Consider the following 15,548-nt stretch of genomic DNA (forward strand, 5'->3'; position numbering starts at 1 on the left):
CTGTTGGCCATAGAAGGGCAATTGTAACTAATAAAATATAGGCCTTAGTGTCTGGGGTGGAACAGGCTAAGTGAGAAGTCTAAAAATGCTTGAACTTGAGCCCACTGCATTGGTAAGGGAATGGTGGTATTCAGAACATCAGAATAAACAAGGTACCCGTGTTTTAAAACATCTTTCACTGCAAATATGTGCTTCCTCTGTTTTTACTCTTCTGAAAGACAAAATGCTACTCCAGACCAAAGCAGTGAAGGCAGGGGAGATGAATCCATACCATAATCTGGAACTGGGAATGTCCAATTATCTCAAGCCAATAGATGAGTTCTGCACAAAGTTCTTTGTAGGGACAGAGGTAAGTTGTAATTGCCTGCTTTTAAAATGCATTCTTAGTTATACTGAAATGTGTGAGTATAACATTGTATATATTTGCTGTATGAAGGCTTATCGATGTTTTCCATTTGTTTATTATGCTTATTTGTATTTAAAATGTTCTTGAAGATTTCTTTGTTTATTTCAAAGAGTTATATAGTAGGGGAAAAGAGAGATTGTACATCTCTTGGTCACTTCCCACATAGCTTCTCTCTCTCCTTCTCTGTCTGTGATGTAAATAAAACAAAACTTTTTAAAAAAACATAGTTTAATGCAAGAGGGAAGCTTATGCTTAGGATGCTAGATTGGGGTCCAATATAGGCGACCCTTTTAGGAATTTTGAATTTTACTTGGTAGGCAACAGGACCCTATCAAACAGGCTAATGCTTTATAACTTACTTTTCACTTTTTTAGTTTTGAAAGCTTGTGATGATAAGTGCAATGTAGAAGTGACCCCCTGAAGCATTTATCAATATACAGTGCAGGGACACTAAGTGCATTCACCCTGCTACACAGCCGTCCCCATCCTCCATGGTCAGCACCCTTCAGCATCCCAGACTGCAACTCTGTATCCATCAAACAGGAATGCCTCGCCCCCTCCTCCCAGCCCCCGCAAACCCCATTCTGGGTGCCCTGTCTTTCTGTCCCCATGAATTTGACTGCTCTGAGTGCCTGCTGTAAGTGGAATCATAAAGCATTTGTCCTGTCACACATCTGAGATTTTGAAACAGGGGATTCTACCAGTGGATCAACTTTAGAAAGATAAATGGGAACCCCGGCATGATGGCCCTATTGGCTAATCCTTCTACTGCAAGTGCCAGAATCTCATAATGGGTACTGGTTTGTGTCCTGGTTGCTCCACTTTCCATCCAGCCCCCTGGTTGTGACCTGGAAATGCAGTAGAGGATGGTGCAAAGCATTGGGACCCTGCACCCTCATGGGAGGCCTGGAGGAAGCTCCTGGCTCCTGGCTTCAGATTGACTTAGCTTGGGCCGTTGCGGCCATTTGGGGAGTGAACCAGTGGATAGAAGATCTTTCTCTCCCTCTCTCCTTTTCACTGCAAATCTGACTTTCCAATAAAAATAAAAGGGGGGAAGTAAGGAACAAAGGAAGGAGGGGAGGAAGGGAGGGAGGAAGAAAGAAAGAAGGGAAAGAGAGTGTGACAGGAAGGAAGGAAGGAAGGAAGGAAGGAAGGAAGGAAGGAAGGAAGGAAGGAAGGAAGGAAGGAAGAAACAAGCATAGGGCCTGACCACCCAACTAGTGTCTTCAGTGAACTGCAGACACACACGAGTAAAATCCAAACTTCTCCCTCAAGGCTGTCAGGTGCTGCAGAGTTTGGTTCTTGGCCCTCTCCTCCCATCTGCTCCATGCTCCCTCTCCCCACACACACATGAGCCATTCTGATTTTTCTCTCATTCCTCTTACACAAACTCTGGCTTACCTCTGAAGCCCTTGCCCTTCACTCATCATCCAGCAAGCCCTCACTTGAGCACTTGATATATTCAGCACTGTTCTTGACCCTGGGGTTATAGCCAGGAAAAAGCCAGACAGAACTGCTGTCTCCCATGGGGTTGATATCCCTATGGAAGGCCCTTCTACCAGCCCTTGGCACAGCCAATCCATTGCTTTAGTTGGCAACATGAGGAAGACCTTGCTGGGGTCTGGCCAGTATGGGCTGAAGGGAGGGACTGGTGGTCCAGAAGGCAGAGAAGCCAGGTGGTGGTGGTCTCAGGTGGACTAGACCAGAAATGAAGAGTCTAGGCAATGGGCCAGGAAGCTTGGCTCCAGATGGGGAAGGGGGTTATCAGTCAGGTAACTGTTTGGGAGAAGGAGGTTCAGTCAAGGCTTCCAGTTAGGTTAGGTGACTGGTGGTGGGACAGGCACTCATTCCTTATCCATGAAATTAACCCAAATTATTCCTCTTTGACTGGGCTCTATGTCAGTGTCCCAGGTGCCAACTTGGAGACCCAGGAGATGTAAAAAGATCTCAAGGGATTTTGGTGACAGTTGGGGGCCGCTTAACTAAAGCTGCTAAGATCTCTGGAAAGTACTGAGTGCTCTCTAAATGGTAGCTTGGAGAGTGATAGGCCCCACAGCCACAAAGCAGCACCAGGGGCTGGCCTGCATGCTTCCGCAGCCTGAGTATCCACCAGGAGTGGGGATAGGCCTCGGCCTCCAACTCAGAAGTTGCAGCAGCCAATGTAACTTCTTGCTGATAGAATGAAGTACCTGGATGAATGAAATCACCAGGGGAGGGACTGAGTGGGCACTAGCCACAATTTGTGTAAGTCAAATGTGTTCTTAGCCCTGCTGCCTTGCACCTCCCTGCATCCCCTCACCAGAATCCCCTTCACTCCTCTGCTCACACTCTTCTCTCCACCAGGTGAAAAAGCAGTAGCATTAGCAGAGAACCTACAGGGGCTTTGTGCAAGTCATTTCACTTCTCCGAGGCTCAGTCTTCCAATCTGTAACATAGCAACATGGGGCCACCTGTTATCTACACCTCTCGGCTGCAGCTCACTGGTCTCATCTTTCCCCTGCTTGTGGTTGTCTTCTCCTTCCCCTTATTCTTCCCGTCCTCCTTCTTCTCCTCCTCCTCCTTCTCCTCCTCCTTCATGTTTTGTTTGTTTTTGTAAAGATTCACCCCCTTTCAAGACAGATCACATTTATGGAGAGGAGAAACAGAACGATCTTCCATCTGCTTATTTCACTCCGCAAATGACCACCATGGCCAGCGCTGAACCAATCTGAAGCCAGGAGCTTCCTCCAGGCCTCCCATGTGGGTGCAGGGTCCCAATGCTTTGTTCCATCCTCGACTGCTTTCCCAGGCCATAAGGAGGGACATAAACCGGGTAGATCCCAGTGCTCACAAGTAAGGATTTAGCCACCGACCCATCACACCAGGCCTGTCCTTCCTCTTCTGTAAAACCAGGTCCCTCTGCCTTCCCCTTTCTTTAAAATGGCCACAAGGGTAAAACCAGAATATCTGTGACATGGCATTTTCTTTGGATTGAACTTTTGGCTCCTTTGTTCCCAGTCTTAAACTTTAACCAGTGAGTGCTGTCATATTATGCATTTATATTGCCTCTTTCTTATCCAACAACTTTTTACTAAGTGCTGACTTTGTAACAGACTGAGGAAAAAATGACAGAATAAAGCAGTCCTGCTCCCTCCCCTTCTGGCTCCCTGGGAGGAGCAGAGGGACTTGAAAACTCAGAAGCTGAGGCTGTGGTACATAGGGTAGCTATTCAGCTGCCTGTATTCTCCACAACATCGTGTGCATGAAATTATCATATAATTAAATTGAGCTCTTTTTGTTTCAAAACAAGTGCTTCAGGCTCAGCACCTGAAGGTAAGGGCTTTTCTCTGGAGCTGTCCTATTCAACAAGAACTTGTGTTTTCAGGAGGGCGAAGTGATATACACAGATTGGAAAATGGAAAGAGACCCTGAAACTGGCCGATTGATGAGTAAGTTGAATGAATCTTTCTGTTACCAGTAAGGTGTTCATTTTCATTGAAACTCTCTGCAGTTACATAGAATTGTGTGAAATTCCAAGGGAGTCTGGCTTTGCTGATGGCAGTGCCCCTAGGATTAATCCACATATGTACTTGTTAACCTCATTCAGACCCCCGAGAAGGCAGCTTTGTTGTTTCTTGGGATCTGTCTGGAAACATGCATAAAAATCTGGGCCCACAGAACCTGAATTGGATTTTAATAAGATATATTAAAAGGTGCCTGGTTTTCACATCAGGATTTGAAGAGCACTGACCTATGTGATGCAAAAAAAGCTAGAACTCTTGGACAATTTAATTTAAAAAGTAACATGCCATTTCAAGAATTCAACAACCTTGGGAGTTGATCTCGCAGGAAAATCTACTCAGTGTGGAATGATGGGCTAAATCTGCAATGATCTTGAAGATCCAAGAAGAGTACGGGAGAAGTGATAATAGAATCCTGTTTTAGGACTAGGAGAGCTGATGTGCTTGTGTCTCCTGATGCCAAGTCCTGGACCCCAAGCACCGGGACAAAGGTATGTAGGTTCCACATGCAGAAAGATAGACACCACAGGAAGCAGTTGAACAGATCTTTAAGAGTGGATTCAGTTTATAGTATTGAAGCATAATTGTTACTGAGCTTGGTGAATTTTAGGATAGTCCAAACCGACTTATAAGTCTAGCAAGGCATATGTTAACAATTGAGGCACAGAACAGTTTTAGGAGGGGTGTGCCGAGAAATCTTCAATACCTTAGTGAGGAGTAACTAATCTTTGCTTGCAATGAAGGAATCATGACTGGATTTGAACCGTGCTACTGCAACAATATGGAGGAATTCAACATGGGGTGAGAGCACAGGGAGAGATTGGGGAAATTCCAGAGTCTAAGAAACTGTGTCATAAAACGAAATTTTTTTTTAAAACAAAGAGTGGATTCAAGTTTTCCAGATGAAAAAGATTGGTAAAGATATTGCAGATGATAAATGTGAAAACTTGGAAGCACAAAAGAACAATGAACACATGAGAAAGAGGGAAATTTAATCACCAAGGCATCATGGCAGGTAACTGGGAACCCATTTGTATCTGGATGGAAAAAAGTCTTGTGGGCCCTTCTTACAGCATTGCATGGTAATGAAACCACCGTGGCAGGAGAGCTGGGGCTGGTAGGACTCACAGTGGAAGAGGGGTACCACTTGCCACTGTTGGGATGAGAGGCAGCGAAGACTGCAGCACAAGCTTGGCAACAGAAATGTAAAGGAAAAGGGAGATTTAAGGGTCAACATACCAGCACATACAATCAGTGAAATGTAGCTAGTCCAGAAGAAGAGGAGTTGCTTTCAATTTAGTTCATTCAGAAAAAAAAAAAATGAAAATTGCTTTACCATTGGTTATAATAATCACTTTAAATCATCAGTCAAGAACTTTGTAACATGGAAAGCCAAACAGCATTGTTTTTCGTTGCATACTGGCTTAGGTGCGGAGAAGTTGCCGTGCGGTTCCCCCCGAACGGTAAACTGTGCGCCCTGCTTCCATTCCATGGACTTACAGGGCTTTTACTGCGTGCTTCCAGCCCAGTGTCGGTCGTAAACACCAGGGTGGTTTCCTGAAGAAAGACGAGCCGGTCACTGAGATGTGGACTCCATGGAACCCCACGTTCATGTCTCAAATACACAACCAGGCAGGAAGGAGAATGTGCTCTTATGGGAAGAAACTTCTGACAGACACATTGCCCTGAGATGTGTGCAAGTAAGATGCACGTGGTGTGAAGGGCAAGCCAAGAAATGACAGCCTGCATGATGACAGTTGGAACAGTCGTGTTGTGAAATCTACTCCACCAAATCAACACATGTCACGTGCCAGGCACTCTTCAAATTTTATAAACTAGCTCATATAATCCTCCCACAAGCCAATTGGATGGCCTCACCAGCAAAATTGGTACCCAGGCAGTCAGTCACAAGGTTTTATGCTTCTAATCCCTTACTCAGTTAACTCCCATGTTAGAGAATTACTCTGGAAACTAATCTTTTTTTCGTGTTTGTTGATTGTCATTTTCTTTAATACCCTGGCCCAGAGGCTTTGGCACTGCATTTAATAACTTAAGGGCTGCTCCACTCATTGATGAATGGCGCTCAAGACTTACAAAGAAAAAAAGGAAGAAAAGACTTTGATGAATCGAGAACATTCTCTGCCAATTTAAAGCACACACCCAGTCGATGATTCTTCCACACATCTGAGGGTTGTGCACGTTGCAGTCACTAGTAACCATGGTCACTCCCAGAGGCCTCCCAGATGCCTGAACAGCCCTGCTGGCTGCTGGAGGCGGTGGCTAGGGAAGTCTTACTAATCCCACAGATGGGCACCAGGCTCTGAGAAACAGAAGCAGAAGCAGGAAGAGCATGGTTGGCATCCAGGGATCCTGCCCGTTACCAGGAATCCTCAAGATCACCTCAAGATGGCCTGACAAGCATGCCCCTTGCTCTCTCTTCAAAATGGAGACTTGGTGGTTAATGGGAGATGAATCTCTTAAACAAACAAAAACCTTGGCATGGCTACATTTAAATTTTCACTTTAGAATCCTTTTTGTCAAATAATTTTCAAGTGTGGTAGAATAACATAAGTGATAACATTCAGCATCCTAAACCATGTTCAGGTGTATAATTCAGTCATATTGCATACTGTCACATTGCTGTGCAGCCAGTTTTCAGAGTTTAATCTCACACCCCTTACATGATAATGTCCCATGCCCTGTTCTCCAAGCCTCTGCCAACCACCGTTCTCCTTTCTGCCTCTCTGATTTTGACTACTCCAGGTACCTAACATCCTAGGTTGTAGTATGTATCAGAATGTGCCTTGCTGTTTAAGTGGAATAACAGTCCATTATTATGTCTGTGTCACTCATATCTTGCTTATCCATTCACCCATCGATGCCCCCTTGGGGTGCTTTCCCGTGTGAGCTGTTATGAAGAGTGCTGCTGTGGATGTGCACAGAGTGTCTGCTTGAATCTCTATTTTATAAGCTTCCCACAAGATCTTTTGGGTCTCTCTCTGCTTCCTGTCCCATCAGTTCTGACTGGGGAGGCATAGGGAAATCCAGTCCTCACGTAGCTGACATGATGTAATGCAGAGTAAACTCATGGTCTTAGCGTCAGTCCACCGGGCCTTGTGATTTGGCATCAACAAGCAGCTGTTGTAGCCACTAATGGGATGATTGGCTGTGAGTAACCAGTAGTGAAGAGCGCCCAGCTCTGCAGCCTTGAGGGAGAAGCACCCACGCAGAGTCCTTATCTTCAGAGGAGCTGTTTCTGCCCCTTAGTCTAGCTTCCAGTGTCTCTCATTAGGCATATGCACACCAGTTTTCCCTTCACAACACTCCCACAATGGTGTCATTGTTTCTGGGACTCTGTCATGACTGTACACTTCATTAGGATAGTAACATGTTTGGTTAGTAATTGCCCCCTCAGTCACCCAATACATGTGGTGTATATTGGCAATCCAGATATGTATCACTAGTGTAAGGAATTAAGGGATAGGAACAGGAAGCTTTCCTCTGAGCCAGGGCAGTGACCTAGATGGGAAGTTCCCTGGACTTTCCATATAAAGAAGAGCCAGCACTTGACAGATTCATTCAGCCTGATCAGCCTCTATTTCTCTGCTTTGGCACCTCAGCAGTGGGGATGGGACAGTACGATCAAGGTCTGTGTGAGTGACGGCAAAACACCCTTTCCTCTCCCCCAGCAAAGAAGCCAGTGAGCCTCTACACGGTCCACGACGGCGCTGTCCACACTGTGCAGAGGTCACCTTTCTACAACGACATCATCCTCACCATTGGTGGATGGAACGTGGCCATCTGGAAGGAAGGTGTCATGGTGAGTTGCCTGCGGAAGGGGGAGTGGGTTGAGGGGGTGGTGAGTGTGTGGTCCTTTGTTTTTTTGCCTTGTCTTCCTGAGGAAGACAATAGGAACATCACAGCTGTTGTGTTGTAGCTGTGCCTGTGGGATACTTTTAGGGAAATTGGAAACAGGTGGCATGGCAGCAGAAGCACTGTCTGCCTTTTGAAAACATAAGCATTTGCTTTTCTGTCCCGAGGGGAGGAAACACCGTTAGCAAGTCCCTTCTGGGCAGGCGAGCCATCTTTCCTTGGAAGGTATACTGTTCGCAGTTAACTTGGCCGTTTCCCCCTCACTTCAGAACACAGGAGAAACACCGAGTCTGATATCTTTTTGCTACAATCCTTCCATAGGTTCAAGAAGTGGAAGTGAGCCAGCTGAAAAGAATTATCCCATGTAGCTCATAGCCTGTTTAGAGAAGAACAGGGTCTGGGCTGGCGCCATAGCTCAACTGGCTAATCCTCTACCTGCAAGTGCCAGGACCCCATATGGGCACCAGTTCATGTCCCAGCTGCTCCTCTTCCAGTCCAGCCCCCCATCTATGGCCAGGGAAAGCAGCAGAGGATGAATCAAAGCCTTGTGACTTTGATCCTGTATGGGAGACCCAGAGGAAGCTCCTGGCTCCTGGCTTTGGATCAGCTCAGCTTGACTCATTGTAGCCACTTGGGGAGTGAGCCGGTGGATAAAAACAGAAGGGGAAGGAGGCATAGAAGGAGGACATAGTCCAAGGGAGGCAGTAGCAGAACATGGTCAGAACCGGAAGGGGGCTGGTTCCAGAAGCTCGTCTGCCAGAAACTGGCAGGAGTGTTAAACCGAGCCAAGCAAGCTTGCGGGTAATCTGGATTCTTAATGGGAATGAAAATTTGCATGATTCTCTAATGAGAAATTTGAGAAGATTATTTGATGCAGAAAATATATATAAATATATATTACATATGTTATATACCTATTATGTATATCTAGATAGAATACAAAAATATTTTAAACATATTTTAAAATATGTCTAAAAACCAAATTTTGACATTTTAAAATGCTTTTAAAAACTGATTTTTTTAAACTTTTTTTTTATTAATTATGTTGCATTATGTGACACAGACTCATAGGCTCTGGGATTCCCCCATCCCCTCCCCATGTCCTCCCCCCTTGGTGGATTCCTCCACCTAGTTGCAGTATTACAGTTCAAATTAAGTCTAGATTCTTTCGTTGCAATCATACACCAAGCATAGAGTCCAGCATCTTTTGTCCAGATAAATTCAACAGTTTCTTAGGAAGACCTTCTATGGTTTGAAGGTAGAGCTGGCAGAATATCGTTCCGATCAATTAGAAGCCCCAGCACAACATCAACAATTTACAACATTATGGAATTAATTGACATAGTATTGAGTAATCAACATGTTATAGCAGTGCAAGTTCTTAACCACCTGCTATGATCACTTCATTGACCCTTCAGTTTTTGTTTGTACACAGAACCGGCTGCTCTACACCTTGAAGTGGCTATAGGGTACTATTCAGCTGTCTCAGGTCTGTTTTCATTTTAGTATTTAGCTCTTTATTGTGTTGATGCATAATTTTGCTGAACTTGGTAGATTTTAGGATAGTCTTAAACTGGCTTATAAATCTAACCAGGCCTTTGTGTATAGTTGAGGTGCAGAACAGTTTTAGGAAGGGAGTGCAGAGAAATCTTCCATACCCTAGTGAGGAGTAACTAATCTTTGTGTCCTATCTAGTAAGGTGTATGTGGATCCACTATGATCGTTTCCTGTTTGGTTCTAAGCTTTCCTTGTATTGCTCTGACTATCTATCCTATTTTTGGGGGGAGGGGCTCCGGGGCTATCCTGATGGTCATTGCAAGAGAGGGTGGGGATCCAAAGCTGGAACTAAATAAGGACCAGAGAAAGCTCCTCTCCCTAGTCCCAAAGGAAGTTTGCTGTTCTGTTTCTGCAGATCTCTCAGGGCTCCTGGCTGTTGTTCCAATGACCTTGGATCCTGTGAGGAAGGATTTGGGCCTCTTCCATCCCATGTGGTAGATCTAAACGGGGCTGGATGACCTCAGAGTTCTCGGCCTCTGAAGGCACTCCAATTCCCCGTGGTCTCCTTGTCTGTTGGGATGTAGTCCTTGGTGCCCATACTGATAGTCCTTGGTGAGGATCCGAGTCTTCAGGGTTGGGATACAAGCCTCCTCCTGCCCACCTGCTCCACTCTGGGGTCCCCGCTGCTCTGTGCATATGACCACCTGTTAAGAGGTCGTCAGGGTCGCTCTTGATTTCCCCTATATGTCTTTGTAATTTAACTGTTGTTTAATGCTGATTCGAGTCTGTTGTCTATGAATTACCTGTTATGTTTCTGGTAGGTTATACTTTACATCTTCCTCACACATTCTAAGGAGATGGAAGATTTTCCTGTGCTTCCACCCCATTTCCGAGTAGCTTAGGGTCTTAAAAGTTTATTAGGTTTTACAATTCTCTGATGTAGAACATAAGCAGTCTGATTCACATTAATACATTAATTGTATGTTCATTGAATACATCACAATATCTTAATGCATTAGATACAGGCTGTTTGAGGTTGAAATAATATTACAATACATGGACACTATTTTCCGGATTGACATCCTTTCATCTTATATTAAGGCAAGCATGTGGTATTTAACCTTTTGGGATTGGCTCATTTCCCTTAGCATAATGGTTTCCAGTTGGGCCGATTTGGCCACAAAAAAACCTGTATTTCATTTTTTTTAATAGCTGAGTAGTATTCCATGGAGTAAAAGAACCATAGCTTTCTTATCCAGTCTTCTGTTGATGGGTATTTCAGTTGCTTCCAAGTTTTTGCGATTATTGATTGTGCTGCTATAAACATAGGGGTGCATGTTGGTTTCTCGTGTAGCAAGTGTTTTGGATATATTCCTAGGGGTGCTATTGCTGGATCGTATGGCATGCTGATTTTCAGTTGTCTGAGTGTTCTCCATACTGATTTCCATAGAGGCTGTGCAAGTCTGCAGTCCCACCAGCAGTGGAGTAGGTTTCTCTTTTCCCCACATCCTTGCCAGCAAGTGTTGTTGGTGGTTTTTTGTATGTGTGCCATCCTTAGTGGCATTAGGTGGTACCTCATTGTTATCTTAATTTGGATTTCCCTTATTGCCAAGGAACTTGAGCATTTTTTCATGTTTGTTTGCCATTTGGGTTTGTTCCTTTGTGAAACATCTGCCCATTTCCCATGCCCATTTCTTGAGTGGTGTGTTTGTTTTGGTATTTTGGTTGTTCTGGAGATCCTTGTATATTCTGGAGATTAGTCCCCTATCACCTATGTGGCATGCAAAGATCTTCTCCCATTCTGTGGGTTGCTTTTTTACTTTGTTGATTGTTTCCCTTGCTGTACAGAAGCTTCTTAGTTTGATGAGGTCCCAATTGTTTATTTTGGCCTTGACTGCTAGTGCTTTTGGTGTCCTTTTTAGGAAGTCAGGGCCTACACCTAAATCTTGCAGTGTGTTTCCAACATTTGCTTCCAAAAGTAAAAACTAATTTTTTAAAGTTCATACAAGATTCTTGAAGACTATGCAGAGGTCAGGAATCTGATTATCTGTAGAAATAGAAGAAATCAGGGGAAGTGGCAAGGAAGTGTCATCTGTAAGCAGTTCATGAACTACTTCTCCCTCAGGACAGTTTCTCATTTAGGTATTGAATGAAAGTGATGGCTCTCTAGTTTGTTTTGTTCTTGCTGTGCAAGTAGGCAGTTGAGTGCACCTGCTTGCAAGAAGGAGACTAACTGGGTCGACAGGACATTGTCTGATCATCTTTCAGTGTGAAAACTATCCAAAGTGAGCTGATTGCTTATGGAAGACATGATGCTTCAATGATCTAAAATCTCTCCCAAATGTATTGGGAACCTCAAAGCTCCCAACAAAAGTTATGTAAGGAGAATTTGTCAGCACTGTGTTGGAATTCACCGTGCAACTTACAGCTGGAATTAACAGACTTTTTATTTGCTTTTGCCAACCACCAAATCTGTTTCCACCTGAAGCAGAAACCTAGTAAGAGTCCAATCAAAATGTCTTTATAATCTTCCTTTAGCTAGTGCCCAGCAACATGCACAGAAATGGTGATGGAATTTCAAAGCAGCTCAAGTTTCAGAATGACCAGTTGCTCAATTTATAAGATTTGATTTCAAAAATTATTTATTTGAACAGTGGAGTTGCAGAGAGGGGGAAAATGGAGTTCTTCCATTCAATGGGCCACTCCCCAAATGGCCATGATGGTCAGGGCTGGGCTTGGCTGAAGCCAGGAGCCTGGAACTCCATTTGTTGTATCTTTCCTGTGGGTATAGCAATGCACACACTTGGGCCATCTGCTGCTGCTTTTCTAGGTGCATTACCAAGGAGTTGGAATCAGAAGTAGAGCAGCCAAGATTCAAACTGGAGCCCATATGAGATGCTCATGTTGCCGACAGTAGCCCAACCTAGTGAGTCACAGTGCTGGCTTCAGGTTTGATCATTTCTTTTAAAAAGCAAGAGAAAGGGAAATCAGAATCCCTGTGGGCATAATTTTGCTGTCTGCTCATAGTCAGCTGAGTTCTAAAGTAAAATCATGGTTAATTCTCCCAGACAGTAACAGAAACTTTTGTGTTTCTAAAAATGTTCTTAAAGACTGGGCCCCTCCTTCAGTCATGCTGTGCACCAAAAAGGTACACCTCAGGCCACTGGTCCCTGACAAGACCTGGAGTTTTCTATATTGGTCGAGAAGATGGATACATCGATATCTGGGACCTTCTGGAGAAGACACATGAACCAGCCTTGTCGCAAAACATTTGCATAACAATGATCACCTACATCAAACCCTGGACCTTTTCTGGTATGTGAATTTTTAAATTTAATTAATTAATTTTTAAAAATAATCTTACTTAGTTGATTAGGGCACAAAGGGTCAAGGGCTACAGGAAAGTGGGTAAGACCGTTGTTCCCACATATCATTTTTTTCCCTGTATCTGGGATCAGAGGAGAAACAAAGGGAAAAGCCCCGTCCAGCCTCCCACCTATCCCAGGTCTGCGATGTGGGGCACACTCTGAGGGCACTGCTCAAGTGGTTTTGATAGTTCAACAGGTCTGAATTGCTGCCAATCTCATCATTCCAATTACAATGAAACCTATTCAGAATCCACTGGCTGACATAGTCTCTTCACGGGGTTCTGAGACCAGCAGTTCAATTGAAGGGATCTCCAAAGAAACTTCATCTGAGATGATCCCAAACCTGATTCTTGTGTGAGTTTGCCAGTACAGGGTCTGGCACATTTCATCACCCCAATAGCTTATGTACATGCTTGTTGTTGCAATTGCTAGGCTGTTTCTGTTTCTAGCCCTGTCTTCCACCTGAACCAATGGGTGTTGTAGTCCAGCTTGATCCTACCCGCTTCATACTCGGTCCTCATGCAAACCAGTGGGAGCTACAGCTAATTGGGGCGACTCCCCATAACCCACCAGGCCTGCCCCCTACCCTGCTTCCCATGCATGCCAGTATGTACCGCAGACTTGTTCAGTCTGTCCCACATCCCATTTAGCTCTTGTACTTGTCAATGGGCATTGAAGCCTGGTTCAACCCAACCAACCTACCATCCAGCCCACACACTTACTGGCAGGTGCCTTTCTGTCTAGCCACCCCTGCCCCAGGCCTGGTTTTCATGCTCTCCAGTGGGAGTGGTTACCCACAAAGGAGGTGCCCACTATCTCCCTACTGGGCCACTCCAACTTCCAGATTATGCACTCTCCAGGTGGTTCTGGCATTTAACTTAACAGAATTAGCCCCCAGTGCCAGCCTCTGCCATCTGATGATGTGGCAAAAGCCCAGTCAACCCTTACCCACTCTAATTTTTGCTTGCACCAGTCAGCACAGTCAGCCCAATCTGGCCCTTTCCCAGTCTGGCTCACATGAGGCCCACAGATGTTGTACCCCTGCCTGGTCTGGTCTGGTCTGCCCCCATCCCAACTCATGCTCTCCAGTGGGAGTGGTTGTCCAGCAGAGGAGCCCACATTCCCCTGCCGGCTTTGCCTCCTTCCAACCCCCCCGTTCTCACGTGTGCTGTTTGGGTGCTGCAACCACATCTGGTATGGCTCACCTCACCATGGCATTTCTTAATGTGCACTGGTATGTGTTGTGACTGAACCTGGCTTGACCCACACTCCATGCTGATGCTTGGATTCACCAGCGGTTGATGTGAACCGGTTCAGCCTGGTCTGCCCCTCACCAATGCCAAATGTATGATGGTGAGTATCTTCCTCTGGCCTGGTCTGGGTTGCGCCATATCGTGGTTCTTGCGTTCACCAGTAGGGGCTGTGTTCTGACAGAGGAGTTTCCCAAGCTCTTCCTTCAGAACCTCTCCCTGTGCCAGGTCTTGTGCGTACTGGTGGTTCCATGGACCAGCCCTCATTGCTGGCCTTCAATCCGTTCCAATTCTTGGTGTTGGCTGTTTCACCCCAGTCAATGCTTGTCCATACTCAGACACTGCTCACACATGGCTCAGTAGGGGCAGAGACTCAGCCTAGTCCGTCCTACATCTACCCAGGTTCTCCAGAGCGCCAGATGGTGCTGGTGTCTAGCCCAGCTTGGTGTGCCCAGCCCCAATCCACATTTGTGCCTAGGGAGATTGCAGCCATATCCAGACCAGAACGCAGCCCCAACTCCAGCCCCTGCACCCTCCTGTGGGAATCCCAACCCAGCAAAGGTTTACTCTCACAGTTCCCCAACCGAGTCTATTCCCAGCCCTAGATTGTGTGCATGCCAGTGGGTACTCTGACCCAGTTGACTTAGCCCCTCACCTATCTCAGCCTTTGCCTTCGATGCTGTGCTGTAGTATCCCTGCCTCATGAAGACCAGTTGGGGTAAGAGCCTAGGTCGGAATGACATGTGCTCCACCCTGATTTCTTTTCTTTTTGAAGTTTTCTTGGCCCTGCCCGGTCCGTCCGCTTCCAGTCTCAGCTTGGCCCACCCCACCTCCTATTTTAGGATGCACCTTCAGGTGCTGCTGCCTTGACCTCCCAGATTGCCATCGGTTTCTTTACCTGTAATTGATGGCAGGTGCCATATCACACCTAGCTTAGCCTATCGCCACCCCAGTTCTTGAGCTAACCAGCAGGACTTGTATTTCCACAGGGTTGGGCCCACACTTCCCCCACAAAATTTGCCCCTAGACCTCATTCTCTCACGTACTGGTTAGTGTGTCTTGACCCTGCCAAATGTGACCAGTCCACTATTCCACCACCCAGTCAAGTAATGGTACCTAGCCCTGCCAGACAGGCCCCCATCCATAGCTTTGGTGTGGACTGGTGTGTGGCAGTCAGTGATGCGCTATGCTAACAGCCCATCTCAGGATTCCTAATTTGGTTGTTGAATCAGTCTGGCCCAAATAAACCTTATGGACTCTTCTCCAAACCATCAGGTCTCAGTCCCCACGCTTGCCCAAAAGTTTCATGATCCTGTTACTAGGAATCACCTAGAATTCATCTCTCAGATACACTAAAACTGGCCTTATTCATGGGTGTCCCTAAGCATCAATTTCATATCCTAAAAACCCCAGAGCTTGCTGCTGGGCGGCCAGCAGGCAGAGCCTGGCACAACTTGGTGCACTGAGTCCCTAACATTGGATCCAGCCCTGCAGGGGCACCCCCCACAGCCGTCACACTGCAGGGAGCTGCAAACCGCCCCTAACCCCAAGGCCTGGACCCCCTGTTATGTGAATTCTGACCTCCTGAGCTAAGTCTTTTTGGGTAACTTGGAACATTTGGACATTGACCTGGAAAGCCTCAGTTTTTTGTTTC

General features: G+C 45.8%; 1 protein-coding gene across 2 annotated transcripts in view; it reads left to right on the forward strand.

Moving 5' to 3' along the window:
* Positions 1-15,548, forward strand: part of DNAI3 (dynein axonemal intermediate chain 3) — a 70,122-nt gene that overhangs the window by 47,420 nt on the left and 7,154 nt on the right. For both annotated transcript variants that reach the window (XM_004582084.3, XM_058658748.1), the window contains exons 17-20: positions 219-349; positions 3,771-3,834; positions 7,596-7,726; positions 12,387-12,591. In XM_004582084.3, coding sequence (XP_004582141.2) covers positions 219-349; positions 3,771-3,834; positions 7,596-7,726; positions 12,387-12,591 — 531 coding nt within the window. The remainder of the gene's footprint in view (positions 1-218; positions 350-3,770; positions 3,835-7,595; positions 7,727-12,386; positions 12,592-15,548) is intronic.

The sequence above is a fragment of the Ochotona princeps genome, chromosome 2, assembly GCF_030435755.1.
Source record: "Ochotona princeps isolate mOchPri1 chromosome 2, mOchPri1.hap1, whole genome shotgun sequence".
Taxonomy (NCBI): domain Eukaryota; kingdom Metazoa; phylum Chordata; class Mammalia; order Lagomorpha; family Ochotonidae; genus Ochotona; species Ochotona princeps.